Below are 20,473 nucleotides of genomic sequence, written 5' to 3' on the forward strand. Positions count from 1 at the left end.
AAACAAAATAACTACAAATTCGTTTCACTCCTAATTTGTGTCTAATAGTACATTATAACTGACGAATATAAATTATTACGGTACTAATTTTATTGTGATCATGCTTTTCTTATGAATTACAATAATACAGCATGAAACCCATGTCCATTCATTTACACTGGTTGAAAAATTTTACATACAGAGTGAGTGAAAAATTCGAGAACGGCTTAATATCTCATACTCAAAGGTAATTTGACGGTGGGTGTGAGTCCGTTCTCGGACTTTTCACCCATACTGTAATATATTATTCGATGAAATTCAAGTTCAAACGTAATGAAAACAACTTCCTTTAAAAAAAGTATTAATAATTATACGTTTCGAGGGAAAAAATTAAGAACAAAAAAAAGTGGAAAATTCTGGAATCGATCCGAAAACACTCGCGCCGAAGCCGAGCACTCTATCGCTAGACCACGGCTGCGTTCAAAATTATGATGTCTTGACTTATATCTATAAGTCAAAAAATTAATTATATATGATCAGGTGATTCAGTGAGTGACTTAGTGTTTTTATTATGGGTCAAAAATTGCAATGTTTATTCATTATTTTTCAAGTTTTTGACTTGCTATATACAGTAGATTGTTTTAGTTAATTTCCTATATTAACATTCTAAATTAAAATGTTATGTGATTATTTTGGGATCAAAATGTATGTGTTTAAAACTGCTGAAGAATCATAACCTCTTTTGGACTAATATGCAATCAAAATTCAGGAATGGAATAGTAAGGGATATAGGCCTGTTTTTTCGTTTCCAATCATTTTATGATTAAGTGGTTTTGTCATTGATGTTAAATAAATAAATATCTTGTACTAACGTTATAAGTTCCTCAATTATAAACAACAACATTTTACAACAATGTAAGCTATGCTGGCTGTATAAAATGTCATGTCCCATGAATGAAATTTGAAGATTAATTCTAAAAAATCTAGGAGAATTAAAATTTGGGCTTCCAGGTGCATGATTTTGATATTTTTAGAATCTATTTGCAAAATTTGGAGATCTAAATCATTCCCGTTTTTCCTGTATGCAATCCTCAAGTTGACATGTTTTGATGCGAACAAACAAACACAACCCTACTCTCTCTTATTATATAGAAGATAAAACAATATTGACCGTGAATTGAACCTGGGACCTTCAGCGTGAGAGAAAACGCTCTACGTGACTTTGCCACCATGACCGTTGGAAATGGGGCGAAAAAGTAGGGACATGAACTTATTGGAATTATTGCATTTTTCTAAAATATAGCCTACTGCACATGCGCTGCGGTTAGCGAGCGGTAAAGTAAACAGATGGCGAGCGTAAAGTAGATTATCGATCGCTCCTCAGAAAAGAACTGTTTTATGATAAGTTTTCAGTTCGTAAAGAAGAACTTTACAAGCGGTTGTAGAAAAATAGTACTTTACGTCACAAGTCCGGTAACGATAATTTACCGCATAAGTATGATTAACTACGTTTCGGGCAGAATTATCATACGAATGCGGTAAATACGTTACCGTACAAGTTACGTACAATATTTTTTGTCATATTTATCTGAGAAAGAATAATATTACTGAGAAACAGAAACCATTACCTGCTTATGCTCGAGTTACTGCATTTTATAAACATGACCTAGCCCGTAGCGCCTAGTTCATAACAGACAGACCCATCGAGCTCAAATAAGATAATAAGGGCCTATATTATATGATTTCAGATGAGTTTTTATAACTTGAAACTTCTTAGATGAGTTCTTGAATTATTTGAGTTATAATATTAACATAGGACTATATTAACTATAGAACTAGGAAACATACTCGACTGTAAAGAAAACATATGATCTCTTTACAGTATAGTATGCTGTAATGAAAATCGCATGTTTTCTTGTTCTGCAAACAGCTGTTTACCGGCTTGATTCAATGCATGGAAAACAGCTGCAATTGAGTAAGTATGACAAAAAAATATTTACTTCACAGCTTTTGGTGATGGTTTCTTACGTATATGTTATGTTTATTAGAAGTACCCCACTGCTTGAATTTGTATTACTTTAATTATGATAATATTTAAGAGAGAAATTATCCACAAGAACTAAATAGGTATGATACTGATTTGGAATGTGAAAATATATAATTATGTACTCTACGTATAAACGATAAAAACTAAAAATTAATTACCATGAGCCTTGATATTTGATTTCTGGATTTCTTTGAAAATACGTTGTCGGATATAATGTGACTCAATAGTCTCAAACCAGCAGATACTAGCTCAAGATCGATCTCATCATCAGACACCTGTAACTGAAGAATAACAATAATTTCATTACAAGTAAGTAAAATAAACTAATGTATTGAATAAATAGTCTGTGCAAACCTTAGATTGCACTTATGGAGTACAGTGCTGCCAGATTTATCCAAATCGAGAGAGCCTGTCAGCTATTTGTGTGAGACAAAGAGCAGAAGGCTTTTTTGATAGAATCAGAATGGGAATTCAATAGTTGCCAATTGCAGATGAATGAAAACTCAAGAGGTTTCTGATAATTTGTGAATTTCATAAAAACAACCTGTTTCTTAGTCTTGAAGATGTACTGAATGCAATGAATAAATTTAATATTTTATTTTATTTTTTTTATTTGAAAATTTACATATTTGAGGGACACCAGGAACTGAAACCTATTATTGCACTCATAACGCACATTGAGCATACAATTTGAAAAACAATACATTAAAATGAAAATAAAATAATTTAACTAATGTACTATTGAGTTTTAGGAAAAAAACTGAAAACAAAATACTAGAAAACCTTGCAAATATGAAACTTATAGTAGCAGATAAAAGAGAAAGAAAGACGAATGTAACTACTGAAGAATTCAAGAAGAAAAGAAAAAAGAAAAGACAATAATGGGAAACTTTGCATACATGAAGCTTATAGTTAAAAACACTAATATATTATGTAAAGATAATTATGTTTGTAGGACAACTATTGGCATGAACCTATTGTAGGAATAAGAGCGATTAAACTGGAAACAAATAAGTCCAAATAAGTAAGCCCATCGGGATCTGGGGGCGCTGATGGGGTTCCAGCTTTCATTATGAAGGGCTGCTGTAACATACTTGCCGAACCTTTGAAATTCCTTTTCCCTTGAATCAAATAGGAGACTTATTTTTGCAGTAACTATAGTAAACGCAATACATTGTTTACATTTAAGCTGCGTTTACACCAAAGTTAGTAACAAAATGTTAATAGCTTAATCCTTATAGATTCTATTAGATTGAACATATCTTATCATACACATGATAAACATATGTGTTTGACAAGTTCCGTTCAATCTAATAAAATCTGTAAGGATCAAGTTATCAACATTTTGCTAATAACTTTGGTGTAAACCCAGCTTTAAATGTCATCATAACCTGAATTTTCATTAAAATTTTTTTTAAGATTTTTTAATTCAGTCATACATTTTATTCTAACTGAATAATTTGGAATGGGCATTAACATTTCAAGCACCAATTCAAGCCTTTACTAAACCGTTGTAATTTTAGAAGTGACTTATAAAACAAGTATTTGTTTGTTTTTCTCTAAAACATTAATGAAACCTGATTTTAAAATCGTCAAATGATTGACACATCTCCAATATTAAGAATAACATATGCAATTTAAAGCTTGAAATTTGCCAATTTCACTCAGAGATGGTGCCACCATCACCCGCCTCACCAATTTGCGTTTACTATAGTCGTTCTAGTTTCAAATTATTTATACTTGATTGTAACACTTTGAGTCATCAAAATTCTCCCATGTATAGAGCATCAAACATTTTCAATTTCATCTCAGATCATCTTGACTTGTAACTTGGTTTCAGTCGTTTTCGAAGGATTGTAGACGACTTCTGCAAGTTTGACAGTCATGTGTTCGTTGTTTTTTTTCTCTGTGGAATCAGTTTATTAGTCTATAGAATTCACTTTTGCACTGGTTCTTGAGGGCTTGAATTTATTAATTTTGACACTTTTTTCATTCTTTTATTCAATTATTTCCCACTTCTTATCTTTTAATTCATTGCCTTGAAATTATAAATAATTTTGTGTACCATTATTTAATTTCTTCTTAACTATTTAGGTTTCCTTTATTAGATTATAGCTTTTCTGATACAGTTGAGTACTCAAATCACCTTCTGTGATTTGATATAATCTATTTTACATGTCTAGTTTTAGTTTTTAGGTTTCATTGTATTTTTGCCGTTCATCTAAATTAATTAATTACAGTATTGCAACTTGAAGTGGTGTAGTTATTGTACATAATTAGTTATTTGTGCAACTAGTGCGCAAAGTGCCACTTTGCTGCACCGAAAGAAACGTTTACGCACGAGCCGTAGGCGAGTGCGGAATGATGGTTTCTTGAGTGCAGCAAAGAAACTTTGCGCACGTATTGCACATTAAATTTTTCCTACAGTTACCATAGAATGTGAAAAGTCAGTAATAGACGGTAAACATGTCCTATACCAAATAAAATGTTTGTTTGTGCAAATCTTCAGTATTTTTAATGCTGATAATGAATATTGCAACCATTCCACAACATAATTATTTCAAATTCAGTCTAAATGACAATAGAATGAATATTATTAAGTTATATGAGATTCAATTATAATAATTCTTCATCTACAATAAGTCATCAGCAAATGTAGAAATGGCCATATCACTTGTCTGGATAATATATGTATTTTGAGCCATCAACGAGCCTTACAAACGTTATACTTCACCCGTGACTAACAGTTTAATATTCTCCTATCCAAAAACACATAAGTTATGCCGCAAAACTTTGCTTATACTTAAACGGTGCCCATTAATTTGTTTTATTGATTAATCTGTCTATGCGATCAAAGCTGTAAACTTATGTTTCAATTTTTCTATTAATGTAAATAGCAACATTTACAATAGCAACATTTGCCGACGATACAGCAATATTAGCTATAGATGACAAGATTGAAAGTGCCAAAGCAAAACTTCAAAGGTCTCTCAGAAAAATTGAAGACTGGACAACAAAATGGAAGATTAAACTCAATGAAGCTAAATCAGTTCATATCAATTTCACCAACAAGAGGGCTCAACCCATAACAATAACCATTAACAATCAAATAGTACCATTTTCCAATGATGCCAGGTACTTATTATGCCAGGACTTTAGATGCAAAGCTTCGCTGGAAGGTCCATGTTAAGAAGAAGAGAGAAGAGCTGGGAATAAAATACAAGAGACTCTGGTGGCTGATTGGAAGGAACTCCATCCTGTCAGCAGATTCTAAAGCCAGTATGGACGTATGGTATACAACTTTGGGGGTGTACCAAAGACAGTTTACATCAAAGTCATACAACGCTTCCAAAACAAGGTGCTGAGAAACATTGCTGATGCTCCTTGGTACGTCAGAAAAAGCGACCTTCACAGAGACCTGCAAGTCGACCTGGTATGCAGCGAAATCCAGAGGCATGCAGAGAAACACGAGGCTCGACTTTACCAACACGACAACATTGCAGCAATCCAGCTGCTGGAAAATGCAGGATTGGTGAGGAGGCTGAAAAGGAAGAAGTCATTTGAACAGGTCTAGTGCTGATTCAAGTGTCTTGTGTCCAGTGAAAAGCAGAGCAGTGGAAATGAGTGAAGCCCACCTGTGTAGTACAGTCATAAGCAGTGTACTAATAATATTAGAATTTGAATAGGAGACCCTATGGAGGATTCTCTTGTATGAAGTATTTATTAGTATTATAGGACAGAAAAAAGTTGCTCATTAGTCCCTAGACTAGATAGCAATGTATCGTTGAATATCAAAAAAAAGTAAATAAATAAATAAGTTAATAGGCCCAGGACTGATCAAGGAATTGGCTAGTGATCAGCCCTCAGGACAGACTTCTAGCCTGACCATTCTATGAAATTTCATGTGTACTATTTATTCCAGTTCCAAATATTCTCAATTTTGAGTCTGAATGATATATTATACACAATTAGTGTGAAAATATAGTTTCAGCTTGTTTTTTCTTGTAAATACATTAGTAAACTTGTCAATTTGGCCTTTCTGCTTTTCTGGCCATAAGCGCCCAGTAGCCGCATGAAACGTCTAATTAAGGTTATACTGCATTATTTAAAATGTGATTAAATTATATTACATAGACATTACATTTACCTGAGATACTGAACTTCAATCATTTAAGTTGAGTAAACAGGATATTGTAAATCCAGTTTTTTTATTACGGTATTCAATAACATCTATTCTGTATTATGTTTCTAATTCATCAACGGCATTCATTGATGTTTTTCTACGAAAATGTGAGTAGAGATGTTTCGGGGAGTTGAAGAACTGAATAACTTTTTTTGAAGTGTAAATATTTATGTTTCAAACCTAATGGATACATTATTGTTTTGAAAATATAACGATCACAACCTTAATATCAGTACCTAACAAGAGTAACCTAACCACAAAAGTAAAATTTCTTGATCATAAAAATGGTCGATAAATGTTTCCAATGTCTTCCAGTTAAAAATATATAGGCATCTCACACATAAAAAATCGTTAATGATAACTTGAATAGAAATAAAATACTGATATTGAATACTATCAAAACTTCTTGTTTATTTACCGTTTGTTATTCAATATCTCACGGTAAGAATCAGCTGTTTTACGAAAACATTCAGCCAGCAACATATTCAGGTTTACCAAAATTTCTTTTACTTTGCCGCTCTCTACCGTCATAAAGCGTGTTAACAATTTTGTGTTGTTATGTTGCAAATTTGGAGTGCGACAAAGTCTTTGTCGCACTCAAATCTACATTCCTGCACTGGGTGTGGGAATAAGGTATTTTGCGTACTATAATAATTATAGATGCGGGAATGAGCACTTTTTCGGGTAACTGTAGGAAATAGTATATTTCGCACCTAGAGCAGAAAATGAGATTTTTCCGGCTCGAAATCGGTTACCGAGGCCGTAGGCCGAGGACTAGAAAAGATTGAGAGCCGGAAAAACATTTTTGCCCGTGGTGCGAACGCTATTTTTCGCCACACACAAAAATAAACAATATATAATTATATATTTATATGAGAATAGTTGTTTACTAAGCACTTCCGAAAGCAGAAGTGGAAGGTAATAGCTCTAGCAAATCTGAGGTAATCTGAATATCAGGAAACTGTCCAAGTATTTTTATTTTTTATTCTGATTTGTCTAAATAACCTAAAAGATGATGCTCAATTATGTGGGAGGTTGAGTTTATACTTTTTTATTCGTTCAAATGACAATAAGATGATATTATTATTAATGTTTTAATTATTGAATAATGAACACAAATAATGAAAAGTTTTTTGATCAGCTGTTTCTTGATCACCTTTCTTAGTTCCATGTTAGCGGCTGGAAAGGGTACTCTTTCCGGCCTAGGCCGGAAAGAAACCTGTTCTGACGTCAGACGAGAGTCGTCTGCAAACCATGTCTTTCAGATCTACGTAGGGACTGGAAAACAGCTGCTTTCTGTGCAGTGTTGCGAAAAATATATTTCTTGTACCTACAATTTTGCTTTTTTCGGCAAATATTAATTTTCTTGAAATATATTATACTACTCATTGCATCATCTGTAGTAGTGTGATGTAGTTCTGAAGTAGCGGTTAATTTGCTATAGTTTTTCAATTATATTTTAAATGTAATTATTATTATATTCTTACATACGGTATCATGAATCATTGTATTACTGTGTTATGGGAGCAATTATTGGGAGAAACCCTGTTTGCATCTATGTTTTCATAAATATTATAGACTCATTCGTAGATGATATAGCATGATACAGCATGCGGTGATAAGGAAATAGTAATATCAATAAGGAAGAATCACACATAGGTACTTACCAGTTTTAGAAGTTCTTCTAAATAATCTTGATGTAATTCAATAAAGTCATAAGTGGATGCTCTTATCCAGCGGCTATTATTTTCTAACAAAAATGTGACTAAATCAAAACCTCTGCAGTAAACTGGCTTCCATTGACTATTCAAGTCGGCTTTTGTTTCCTGAAATAGAAGAAAAATTCTACATAAAAATTTTAATATTAAACCTATCATTTAGCCTACTCATTAAAAATTAGGAAAAAAATTAATCAAATTAGTCAAAAATTAGAATAGAATTAGGATTAAATAATTTTTGAAATGATTCTATTCAATTCAATCAATTACAGCACTTTACTATTATTGCAAGATATTTTTTTCTTAATTTTGTTAGAGAGAAGTAAAAGTGAATAGAGCAATATAAATCCGTTCCATTAAATATGAAACATATATAACATATATGTACATTTGTTGTATTATATTGATGTAGGCTAGCCCTACCTGGATACAGGTGACTGTTTTAGCAAGGAACGTTTACAAGTAAATAACTAGTTGAAGTTAGAGTTTTATGAAGAGATTTTGATTGATTGAGTACTTTATTTATGTAGATTACAATATATACTGGCCTATACACTTATATAAAATAGCTTACAATACAGCAAAATTATAGATGAATTTACATAATATAGACTAAGAAAATGATTATTGAACTGTATATGATACGAAAAAAGCAATTTCTAATAACTAATAGTTATTTGTATATCTAGAGTGAAAAGTGCTGTTTTTTCTCCCTGAGGGAAAAGTTTGAAGCCCGAGGCGAAGCCGAGGGCAACAATTTTCCTGAGGGAGAAAAAACATTTTTCACTCGTGATATACACAACATTTTTCCTCCACCTACATTTTTATAAAAACTGCTAATAAAATAATTTTTAAAAACGTATGTGACCAAACAATGTGTTACAACATAATCTAAAAAGTAAACAGAAACAGCTGGCTTGTAATCACAATTCTCCTCCGACAGCACTATCTGTCGGCTAAAGTTGTAACAACAATGACAGCCAAAACTACAGCTATGATGAAGTTCCCGTTTCAAATTTGATTAGTTAATATAAGTAATATTCGTTGGCTGATATTTTGAATAACATGGAATAAAAGAAAAAAATATATACATTTTTTTAGTATAGTGATATGAAGTTTGTAATAATAATTTCAGCATACAAACATAAATTTTATATATATCGATCAAATGTCTGGTTGAGGTATTGCATTTAGTTGGTTTAATGACTACTCTATATGCTTCCTCATCTGAGCTTAGACCTGACCTATTCCAAATGTACGTTTTTAAAATAGAGATGCTTCCCATGTTATTTAAATGGAGTCACTTTTACTCCCTAGGGAGTTTTTCTGTTTTTTAGTACCGAGAGCGAAAAAGTGACACTTTAGTATCATGTTTCAGGGAGAAAAGTAAGTACTTTTGATAGTAGGTGGAGGAAAAGATAATTTTGTTATGCATCTACATAAATTGGCGGAGCTTTGGACATATCAATGTCCATTCTTCGGAAAGAATATTCAAAATATCCTTCCCACTAACTCTCTACCAAAACGTTAATTTAATCAATTCAACTCTTGAGGATTTATTTATAAATGGAAATATTGTAAAAGTTTTAATTAATATAAATATTCAAGAGAAGGAAAAACAGAAAATTAATGAAGTAAAATAATTATATAGGTAGATAAGATCAAATCATTGATTAATAAAATGGAGTAGGCTGAAAGTAGATCAGGGTAATCAACTTTTAGTTATATACAGCAGTATGCAGTGAATAATTAAAATAACATAAGTTTATATAATATATATATATATATATATATATATATATATATATATATATATATATATATATATATAATTATTCTATAACAGGTTTATAGGCTTGTATTGGTGGGATGAGTGAGGGATGGTTGTCATGTGATCGTTCTAGGGCTGAACAGTTTCAGTCATTTGTTCCAAAAGATGTTTTCTTAAAGTCAGGATGAAGCTCACTCGGCTCTCGATGGACCTGATAGAAACAGGATGTGCATTCCATGCACGACAGGCACTGACTAAAAAGGAGTGAAAATAGTTGTTCGATGGTTGGGTATCCTCAAAGTACCTTCTCCGGTTCTAGTATGTGAAGCATCTATCCTCCTACCTTCAGAAACAAATTTGAAATAATTCGGATTTCCGTATTTCAAGATATCTCTAACAAGCTTGACTATTTGAAAACGTCTTTGATCGGGAAGCTTCAATGTTGAACTAGCAATTTGGGCAGGGGTGATATGTTCATGACGTTGAAGAGAGTAGACGAAACGTAGACAATAATTTTGGCAACGCTATAGTTTATCATTCAGAGTGACTTGCATATCGTTGAGAACAGAATTACAATACGTTAAATGTGGGAAGATAAGAGATTAAACCAATAACAATTTAATGTTTCTAGGGAGGATGTTGTGCATTTTCTTCAATGAATGCATCGCTGAAAATACCTTTTTACATGATTTTTTCACTTGTTCCTTGCTACAGTAAGGAATGCCATTACCATCTACACTAATTTTGTGGATCGATTCAAGGTCAATATTGCTTATAAGACGAGAATATCCAATTATAATGGGTTGTGTTTTGATGGGATTAAGCTTAAGGCCATTTTTCTTTGTCCATTCAAATATCGAATTGATATCTTGATTCATAATTCCAGCTGTTTCATCTATTGTTGTTATGGGACAGCTTAAATAAATTTGAAGGTCATCTGCATAAGTATAGAAGCTGGACAACTCGATAATGGAAGAAAGGTCATTAGCATACAGCATACTAAGTGAATAGGAGAGGGCCTAAAATTGAACCTTGTGGTACTCCATGCATAACATTTTTCCAATTTGACTTGTTGTCACCAACAGAAACACATTGTTTCCTACCTAAGAGATAGGATTTGAACCAAACTAGGTAGTTGTGACTAAAACCAAGAATAGCTAACTTATTTGAAAGAACTTTATGATCAACAGTATCAAATGCTTTGAAAAATCAAATAGGGTGAGGATGGTGCATTTTCTTTGGTCCATAGCTAACCTTATATCATCAGTGACAGGAAGGAGAGCTGTCTCAGTTGAATGGAATTTCCTAAAGCCTGATTGAAAGTTTTGAAGCTTTCTATTGTTGTCTAGAAATTTTACAACTTGATCATGAATAAGTCTTTCTAGCACTTTGGACAATGCATGTAGAATACTGATTGGTCTGAAATCCTCAACTTTATTGGGTGATGTAACTTTATTTCGAGGGCGAACCAGAGCAAACTTCCAGTTTTCAGGAAATTCTTCAAGTGACTTGTTGAAAATGTATGTAATGGTTGGTAAAACAACAAATAACATCTTCTTGATAAATTTAATAGGAATTTTGTCTACACCCATAGCATTACTATGAATACATTGAATTGCTTTGAAAGTGTCTTCTGAGATTGGGTGGAAATGAAATTGATCAATAAGTGGTATATCTAAGTTTGTAACCTGCTCTTCAAGATCATTGATATGATTACCAATGATAACTTCGTCGCGTTGGTTGGAATGTGAAACGAAATGGTCATTTATTTATTGTCCAATGGTAAATAAATTTGGGGATTTGATTTCTGTTTGCCAAGCCCGAATTCTTTTATTCCCTGCCAAAGTGATTGAGAGTCTTGTCTATTGTTTGTCATGAACGAATTCAAGTACCTAATCTTTGAGTTCCGTAATTCCTGTTTGACTCAATTTCTAAGGCTCCTATACTCTATCCAACTGTCCAAGTCGAATGTTTTTTTCAATTTTCTATGTGCTTTGTCTCTACGTCCCATCATCTTAAGTATGTCTTCAGTCATCCACGGTACTCGTCGTTTTCTATTAATCCTGCTTGTCACATAAGGTGCATGTTTGTCATACAAAGTTAAAGTCCAATTCTCGAAAGTCTTTACCATGTCATCAACTGAGGGTAACACTTCAATTTGATGCCATAGAGTCTGAGCCACATCAGTTAGAAAGGCGGCTTCATCAAAGTTTTTGAAGTCTCTATATGTGATAATTTTCTGTTCTGGCTTAGGTATTTTATGGGAAAGTACACAGTAGATCAAATCATGTCCAGAAACAGCTGGGACTGGGATTTGACCTGTTTGAACAACCTCGTTGGGATCACTGACAATGAGAAGGTCAATGAGTGTGTCTGATTCATTAGTATGATGAGTTGGATCGAGAGGTAAAATAGTCATGTTTAGGCATTGGAAAATTGTAGTCAGTTGAAAGTAGTCAAAGTTACGATTTGTCACGTTCAAGTCGGTGTTCATATCCCCCATAAATAGTATACGGTTATAACAAGGCATAAGAGAAAGCAAGGCATTTTCGAAATCTGTAAAATGACCTATTTTTGGTGGGCGATAACAGATACCAACGAGTAATTTATCAGAACTAGATAAGGATAATTCAAGTTGATGAGAGATGTTCAAAGATTATTTTATTTTTATCTTGTTCGATGTAACTTTTCAATGAATAAAGTGTCAATTACAAAAGCACATTTACAACATTGGTGTCGGAAATGAGATTGAATCCTTAAAAAATTGTGTTACAAATTTTTTACACCAAAAAAAATTTTACATGAGAACAAGAGCAAGATCAAAAAGGGAGATGGAAGCATTCAACGATATGGTAAATTCGATAAAAGAAGGTATGCTAGAATTTGTATCTACTATGGGACAAAATTTGCAAAAATCGAGGAAAGTTTTAAAACCGTTTGAGATTATTTATTTTAGTGTTGATGGCGAAAAAGAAAAAATGCTAGATGATTTTTAGAAGAATCATGGCCATTGGTTTGCTCTTGATTTTGACAAGCCTATTAGGTTGGCTCTGAGATATATGTATAACATTTTTAGTGTGCCAAAAGTTATTGTGATTCACTGGGGAATCTGATCACGTGATGAGGCTTACAAGAGATACAGGCGATTGGAGTCATTGTTCTTGTAACCTGGTCTGACTGATTTAAAAATTTTATAAATTTTAAAACAAGATTTTATGATTTTAAATTTCTTTCTGATGAAGAATGATTTTATTCAAATAGATGAATTGAGAATGATCTGATAAAATGATTGTTAGATATTAAAAGTTATTCAATGACAATTCCAAGATAAGAAGGGTATATCTATCTCTCGACCGAGAGTACATCAGATAAATAGTTGGAAACAACAGACCGTCGGAAGCAACATTGCTTGGTGCCTCAAGGAAGTCACACATAGGATGTGTGGTTACGACATGCATTAGGGTATGCATAAGTGAGAAGAGCAGGAGCAAGTGAGGATGTCACTAGCTCGAATGGAACTCCTCAGTCCTCAGCATGTAGCTGAGTGGAAGCACATCTGTCCGCAACTGCAGAAGCATGGCTATCTGGCAGGGAGGAAGTGTGTCTGTCCAGAGGTTTGGCTGAGCAGAGTATTGTTCGATTTAGAGGTTTAAGACATCGTTGGTGGGGACGCGATAAAGCCACAAGGTTGAGGATCACATGCTGCTATACCTAATTGTTCAAGTTTCGTTGGAAATCAGGAGAATCCAAATTGTTTGTTATTTGCAAGAATTGAATTTGGCAATTTAAAAAAAAATTTGCTCAAAATAAGAAAGAGCAAGGGAAGGCATGTACTACATTGTAAGGAGGATAATTGTGTGCAGGATTGAGAAAACTGAATGAAGAACCAAATCAAAGGTTGTACACACAATCGTCTACCACCTTATCAAGGAAATCTGGAGACCAATATCCCTAAGGGGGGGGATAGTGATGTAGGCTAGCCCTACGTGGATATCATGTGAGCACGGTTGCCAAGGTAACTGTTTTAGCAACGAAGAACAAGTAAATAACTAGTTGAAGTTGAAGTTTTATGAAGAGCTTTACGAAGGGATTTTGATGAGAGATGTTCAAAGATTATTTTATTTTTATCTTGTTCGATGTAAACTTTTTAATAAATAAAGTGTCAATTACGAAAGCACATTTACAATATTATATTTTACATTTGTTGTATTGTACATACATAAAACATTATGTAGGTCCTTATCAATCTCAATAATAAAAACGTAAGTCAGTCTCAAGAGAGACAATAAAATAATGAGTCACGAAAAATGTAACATCATCAATTGTCTCCACTTGTTTTAAATGATAAATTTGATTTTCATCTCTTCAATGCCCAAATAATTAAAATGTACACATAAAAATCGGTTGATGAGTAAGAGATTAAACGAAACCTATAATATAAAACACGATATATTTAAATGTTTCCAAGGAAATGAGAAGTGAATAATTCGTGTTGAGATTTGTACTTACATTAGGATATCCTGCTGTACATTGTGGGATATTCTCCCATATGTAGTAGTTGAGATCGAACATGTCAATGTGTCTGAAAAGCGACTCTTTATTTGTAAGAGCCAAAAGAAATTCCAGCATGAAAAGGCACAGTTTTGGCTCAATTTGGCACTGAAACAAAAAATATTGATTATCAGCGAAAAATCATTGAAACATTGCAGGATTAAAATGGGGCACTTATGAAGAAACTAAGTGTTGTGACCATGAAGCTGGACGATTGAGAGCAGTATGGACGTCGTAATACTGCTGCTTCGTGACACTGCTGAATTATTCCAGCATACTGACACCCATGCAGTATTACAGGGCCTGGTAAAGAGTCTTCTACAAGACATATTCGACTGCAAGGTGAGCAACGGCAAATTTATCGTTAACTTCTCAACGTAGAAAGCTCTTTGCTGAAGCTAGAATTTCCAGAAATAATTCCAATAAAAGTATGTTTGGAATCCTGCTCAATTAAAATCAGAGTTGTACCTGATGGACCTATTTTCACTGTCAATTCAGAAGAATAACTCAAAGCTGTACCTATAACTGATCAATGCTAGATTTCTGTTATTATTTTTCAAAACTTTTACCTACTTAATTTCTTATTCATTCCTAGAATGTTTTTTTTTTTGTCTCTTTTAAATCATCTCATTATTACCCTGTTGACGTTTACTTTTGATTTCAATTGATTATCAACCATATAGGCTTACTACAGTATGAGGTTATTCTTTTAATGTATGAATTCAGGGCTACTTTATTTTATTTATAAAATTAATAAAATAATAAAACAAGAATACAAATTGTAACACATCTAAAATAACAAAACTATTAGTAAACATTTATTTTTATAACCTGACGATGGTGTGATCACCGAAACTACCAGTCACCTTACAATTTGTATTCTTGTTTTACTATATTATCAATTTTAAAGGGTACTATAATTTTATTTTATAAATAGAGGTTATTCTTATTATTCAAGCTTACTTATTATGAAGTGCTCTTATTTTATTGATTATTATGATGGACTTCATGATCTATTGGATATTCTAACAGAAATGTTGATAATCTTGATATTTCTGTTTTTATTTGATGAAATTATATTTTTAATTTCTAAGTGATTTTTTTAGTTTTATTTTATTTCAAGGTTTGTTTTCGTTCTACATAATGAGCTATGATTTGTTTTGTACCCGGATTTTACTTAATAATTCATTTATTAACTCATCAATACAATCATTTGGCCAAGCCCAAAACTGCTACTCCCAAATTTTATAAATAGTAACATTTTGAAAAGTTAGGTTATATTTCCACTGCTGGAAAATGAGTCCATTTATATGTCTGAAATGATATTGAATAATAAACATGAACATTCACTATATTGTCAATGAAAATCACCAGCAGAAAAAGTACTCATACGATTTGATAGTACTGACTGAGACCTGGCTGCTTAGCGGCATATTTAGTTGTGGCATTTTTGGTGATCGCTACACTGTCTATCGCAGTGATAGGGGGGGGGGAGTGGCTGATGACCGTCACAGTTAAAAATAACAATAGAATATGCAAATAACATGAGTTGTTTTCTTAAAAGAATGAGTGTGACAGATTGTACAATTCTTTCCAAGTATAAACTTTTTTCTTCCACATAAAATGTATCAAATATGAGTTGTAATATAATAAAGAATAAAAATCATATCTAACCTTATTGAAAGCAAATAATACTCACCTTTAATGACGTTGCTATGGCGGATATCAGTCTCTGTACAAATTTCATGGAGCGAATTATCTTGGTCCAAGTTTTAACAAGACTGCTATGATCCTCAAGCAGAGCCTGCAATCTGAGCGCCAAACACAGAGCTAGCGTCAACTTGTCAGTCTTCTTGCTGGGTTTGTTTCGGTCCTGACACGAGTTTATGAATAGATCAACTTCAATCGCTATTATTTCACACACTGACTCCATTAACACCTCGATTCCATCTGTTCAACAAAAATAGGACATTTTTAAAACTTTAAATTTTTTAATTCAAATTTTTGGAATAAGTTTTAATAATATCTAGAAATTAGTATAAGACAAAAAGAAATCAGCTAGTACAGAAAACTTGGGATCATTAGACTAATGAAAAAAGGTTGCCATAAACATTAATAGCAAAGCATTTGCAAACATTTCTAGAGCAGTTTGCACATGCAAGAAATAACATACAATACAAACAGGGTACGTAACTCATATGAAATTTAAATCTTCAGCTCCAATTTAGTGTTAACTAATACCATAGAGAAACAATAGTGTAAGTAGATATCCCATGGTATAGGTCGTTTATGTCGCAACTTTCACTGTTATCCCAAGCCGATTACTGTCGATTATTGTTGATTTTTACTGTTTTGGCAGAGTAAGGGTGTATGAACGGCACAATATGAGAGACTACCAGCGGCATAAAGCTTCACGGGAAAGAACTTCGTGGGCTATCGGCTTGAGATAAAAGTTGCGACATAAACGCCCTATACCATGGGATATCTACTTATGCTATTGTTTCTCTATGCTAATACTGAGTGAATATATAATGATCATTAATGGTCATTCAATAAAAAATCATTTATATCAAACTTTTAAGAATATAGCTTCAGTTGGTTCATAATATGTAGTATTTTCAGAGTTACGAGAGACTGGACATTTCTTGAGAAATACCTTCTGGTAGAATAACAGGACTGGCATCTAGTAATCGAGCTGAAAAAGCCAATATCATTGTGATTGCTTTCGGTTTAATGTAGATGTAATGCTGAGATAATTTCGACAAAATTCGCACCATCTGCTCCATACAACCTTTCTTAGTGCGACACCTGCAATAGAACAATCACAATTTAGAAGAGACAAAAACTTTGAGTAGGGGAGAAAAGTAAGAAGAAAAATGAAATCCAGGGTGATGAGTAGATCAAAAACCGATAGTTACTATATCAGTGGTATTGGAAATACAAGACTATTCAGGTAAAACTAAATAATGTGGATGTGAGATTTCAGGCTCTACACATGAAGAAACCACTCGAATACATACTTAACAGTGGGAAAAGAAAATCTCTGTCAGACTTATATACCAAAGAGTATAGAATGTAATAGAGCTGCTTTGTTCATTGGATGCATAACTGCCTGGTGTTCCCCTAGAGTAAAATTTTAATAGAAAGAAACTTAAAATAACTCTATTGTAACCGCCCCAAATGGGGGGGGGGGAGTAGAAGAGAGATCTCTAAAATACTAAAGGGCGATTTTGCTAACTGGTTAGGAATATAACTGTTCACGAAGATTTTACTCATTACTCAATTACAAATTTATAATACTGGGGACTTGGTCATTCAAGGGGTTTTAGCATGAGCTAGAAAATATAGTGGCACTCACCATCGTTCAAATTATGTATCTATCACTATTAGAATTTTCGCTACACTATTGTTGATTCACTAAAATTTTCAATAAACATTCACACATTAACTTTCCTAATTATTGATAAACTATTTCAACAAAATCCACGGCTAAAAATAATAAATTTCAACAATAAACAAATTCAACACTTTGATCTTGGGTGCTCGAGGCCCGAGGCCACCTCTGGATTTCAATGTTATTCCCGGCCGCGACTTGATTGGAACTCCTCGTAAATTATGTAAATTACAATTACGCAAATTATGTTCCCCTTCCACACCGAGACAACGTTCCACGTGGAGACGAGCATAATTCCGTGGGAAAGGGAAATAATGCAAAGTTTCAAAGTTTGAAATATTCACAAATAATACTCGTGTATTTTCCATCGCTAACGGAAATGTAGTTCCGTGAGAATAATTCAACCCTGCTTAAAATTTGAGTCTTCCCGGACGCAAGGTAGCAAAATCTTAATGTGAGAAAATTATTTTTCAACAGAAAAATAAATTTCTCACGACAAAAAGTCACACTGAAAATTCAACCAAACGAGCACAAGAGTCTGAATGAAATAGTCCTAATTCTACACCTTTTTAAATGAACCCAATCAATAAATTTATTTCAATATCATAACCATTACACTATCATGAAATAAATGTACGACTTACTCTTTGCACATGGAGATGAGCATGAGGCCAGCTTCTGAGAGGCCAACAATGGCGTTCATATTGACGATGGAGGTCATCTCAGCGGCCAGGGCATTGATGAGTAGCAGGGTGAGGTGACCCTTGAGGTGGTCGCTCACGTGGTCGGGTAGCAATTTCACCACTGTCATCACAAATTCACGCCACGCCACCATCAGATCATCAGTTTGTTGGCTTCGCTTTTCAGCGCCGTCATTGCTAGGGTTTGTGCACAGCTACAGAAAAAACTTCATTTTAGAATAATACCAAGCTAAATAATAACAAACTACCAAAATACTACACTAATAAAAATCTATCAAGCTACAAAAGGTAGCTACATGTAATAAGGTTAAAATGCAATTCTAGCTTAAAATTTCAACATTACTAGTATAAGCCCACATCGTCATGCGCTGCTTTGCTTTGTTGTCTTTTGCTGATCCTAATTAATTCAATACTCTACGTAACAATCAGATTCAAGCAGTAATTTTTGAGTACTGTAAAAAATGCAAAAAATAAATTACGTTAAAACTAGATTATGATATTTTAAATGTGTATTTTCCAACTTACCGAGGTTCTTCTTCGAACAGAGGCTTACAAAGGCTTTCCCAGAAGCCTTTTCTTTGTCTCAGATAGGACAGCACCACTGAGCACTGCTCCAACCACAGTGCATGCACAACATCAATTGTAGCATGATACACTGCATCTCCTAAAAAGTCGCTTGCCTATTGAAACATTAAATTTAATATAGAATTTTAATTGAAACATAAAATATGAAATGAATTCAACAATTGATTGTTTGAATATAAGAATGAATAGCACAGAATACTGTAACACGATTTAGAACTATAAAATTAATTCAAGAGCTTGAATTAAAGATAACGCATATGTTGTCGCTTAATAAAGGCAGTAGATTTAAAATTGTAGTAAAAAAAAATTACTGTATTTTGATTTGATATAGACTTTTTTGAGACCTACATTGATATGCATACAAAACAATGGATATCTTAAATCTTGACCTGTTGAATCGATTTTACAATATTGAACCGTTCGATTTTTTTTAATAAGATATATTTTAATAGGACATCTTTAGTTCTGTCAAACAGGTATAATGCTGTGAGCAGTAGGCTAAATCGTCTTGAATTCAAAGTTTACACTCACACCACAGATGATGCATAAGGAAAACGTGAGTACTCCACTACTAGAGCCTTGTTGGTCTTTTCCCGATGAGATGCATTCCTTCAGCTCAACTACATTCAGGAAGGCTTCAGCAAGACTGGCTTGCCGATGAATGCACTTTGTTATGAATTCAAGAATTGCAACCTGAAATCATAAGTACCATAGTTTAGAATTGATAAAATAAAAGAAATACAGGTAATTATAATAAATTGAAGCAGTTCTCCAGTACCCTCTGATCTGATAAAATAACTATTTCAATTATTAATTTGTTTCAAGGTTTTGTTTTTCAATTACTTTTACAGATATATCTCAAGATGCTAGAACGAATGAGAATATTGTACGCATGACGAATTTTTTTGAAATCCAGTCGTAATACATTTTTGGGATACATACAGTATTCTTATAATTATGAATGGAATAATACTAAATTGAAATAATTCGATTCAAGAGAATATATCGTAACTTTTAAAAGTAGGAAGCTGAGATGATTTTTTGGGCACGATATTTTCAATATTTTGATCTTGTTTTGAGATAAAGTTTAAAGATTGATCTTAGATTTGTCAAGATAGCAGAGTAGAAAAATTACATTCACAGATAGTTTAGATAAATTAAATTTAATCGACATACTCACTTTTCTCTATAGGGCTACTGGAATTATCTATGTATATATGAAAATGAATGTCTGTTTGTGTGTTTGTTTGTTCCCTATAGACTCAAAAATTACTTGACAGAACGGCATGAAACTTTGGAAATATGTTGTGTGAATATTGGGGATGGTTTTTGTCCAGAAATTTTAATAGGGGGGCTAATAATAATAATAATTTATTAATCCATTTTACAGACCAATGTTTTCATACTTGCCGGCCAAGCGGCTAACGTAGAACGGGAAAATGATCATAATTCAAGATCATGTTGTGATAATATGATTTAGCATCTAAACTTACCAGCTGTAATAAACACGTCACTTTGTGATAAAATTGTGTACTGTATTAAAA

At 33.1% G+C, this 20,473-nt stretch overlaps 2 protein-coding genes across 4 annotated transcripts in view; both read right to left on the reverse strand.

Annotated features, from left to right (window-relative positions):
* LOC120352359 overlaps positions 1 to 18,636 on the reverse strand; it is a 49,649-nt gene extending 31,013 nt beyond the window's left edge. For both annotated transcript variants that reach the window (XR_005571796.1, XM_039432485.1), the window contains exons 1-6: positions 18,288 to 18,636; positions 16,906 to 17,057; positions 15,949 to 16,199; positions 14,208 to 14,357; positions 7,877 to 8,035; positions 2,185 to 2,307 (exon numbers count right to left, since the gene is read on the reverse strand). Coding sequence is in view for 1 of the 2 variants with exons in the window: in XM_039432485.1 (XP_039288419.1) it covers positions 2,185 to 2,307; positions 7,877 to 8,035; positions 14,208 to 14,357; positions 15,949 to 16,199; positions 16,906 to 17,057; positions 18,288 to 18,478 (1,026 nt within the window). In the remaining variant the exon portion in view is untranslated. The remainder of the gene's footprint in view (positions 1 to 2,184; positions 2,308 to 7,876; positions 8,036 to 14,207; positions 14,358 to 15,948; positions 16,200 to 16,905; positions 17,058 to 18,287) is intronic.
* Positions 18,637 to 18,757: 121 nt separating this feature from the next.
* Positions 18,758 to 20,473, reverse strand: part of LOC111045513 (nucleoporin Nup188) — a 38,418-nt gene continuing 36,702 nt past the window's right edge. For both annotated transcript variants that reach the window (XM_039432486.1, XM_039432487.1), the window contains exons 15-16: positions 19,461 to 19,622; positions 18,758 to 19,024 (exon numbers count right to left, since the gene is read on the reverse strand). In XM_039432486.1, the coding sequence (XP_039288420.1) occupies positions 18,866 to 19,024; positions 19,461 to 19,622 (321 nt within the window). In that variant the 3' untranslated portion in view covers positions 18,758 to 18,865. The remainder of the gene's footprint in view (positions 19,025 to 19,460; positions 19,623 to 20,473) is intronic.

The sequence above is a fragment of the Nilaparvata lugens genome, chromosome 7 (genome assembly GCF_014356525.2).
Source record: "Nilaparvata lugens isolate BPH chromosome 7, ASM1435652v1, whole genome shotgun sequence".
In the NCBI taxonomy this organism is placed as follows: domain Eukaryota; kingdom Metazoa; phylum Arthropoda; class Insecta; order Hemiptera; family Delphacidae; genus Nilaparvata; species Nilaparvata lugens.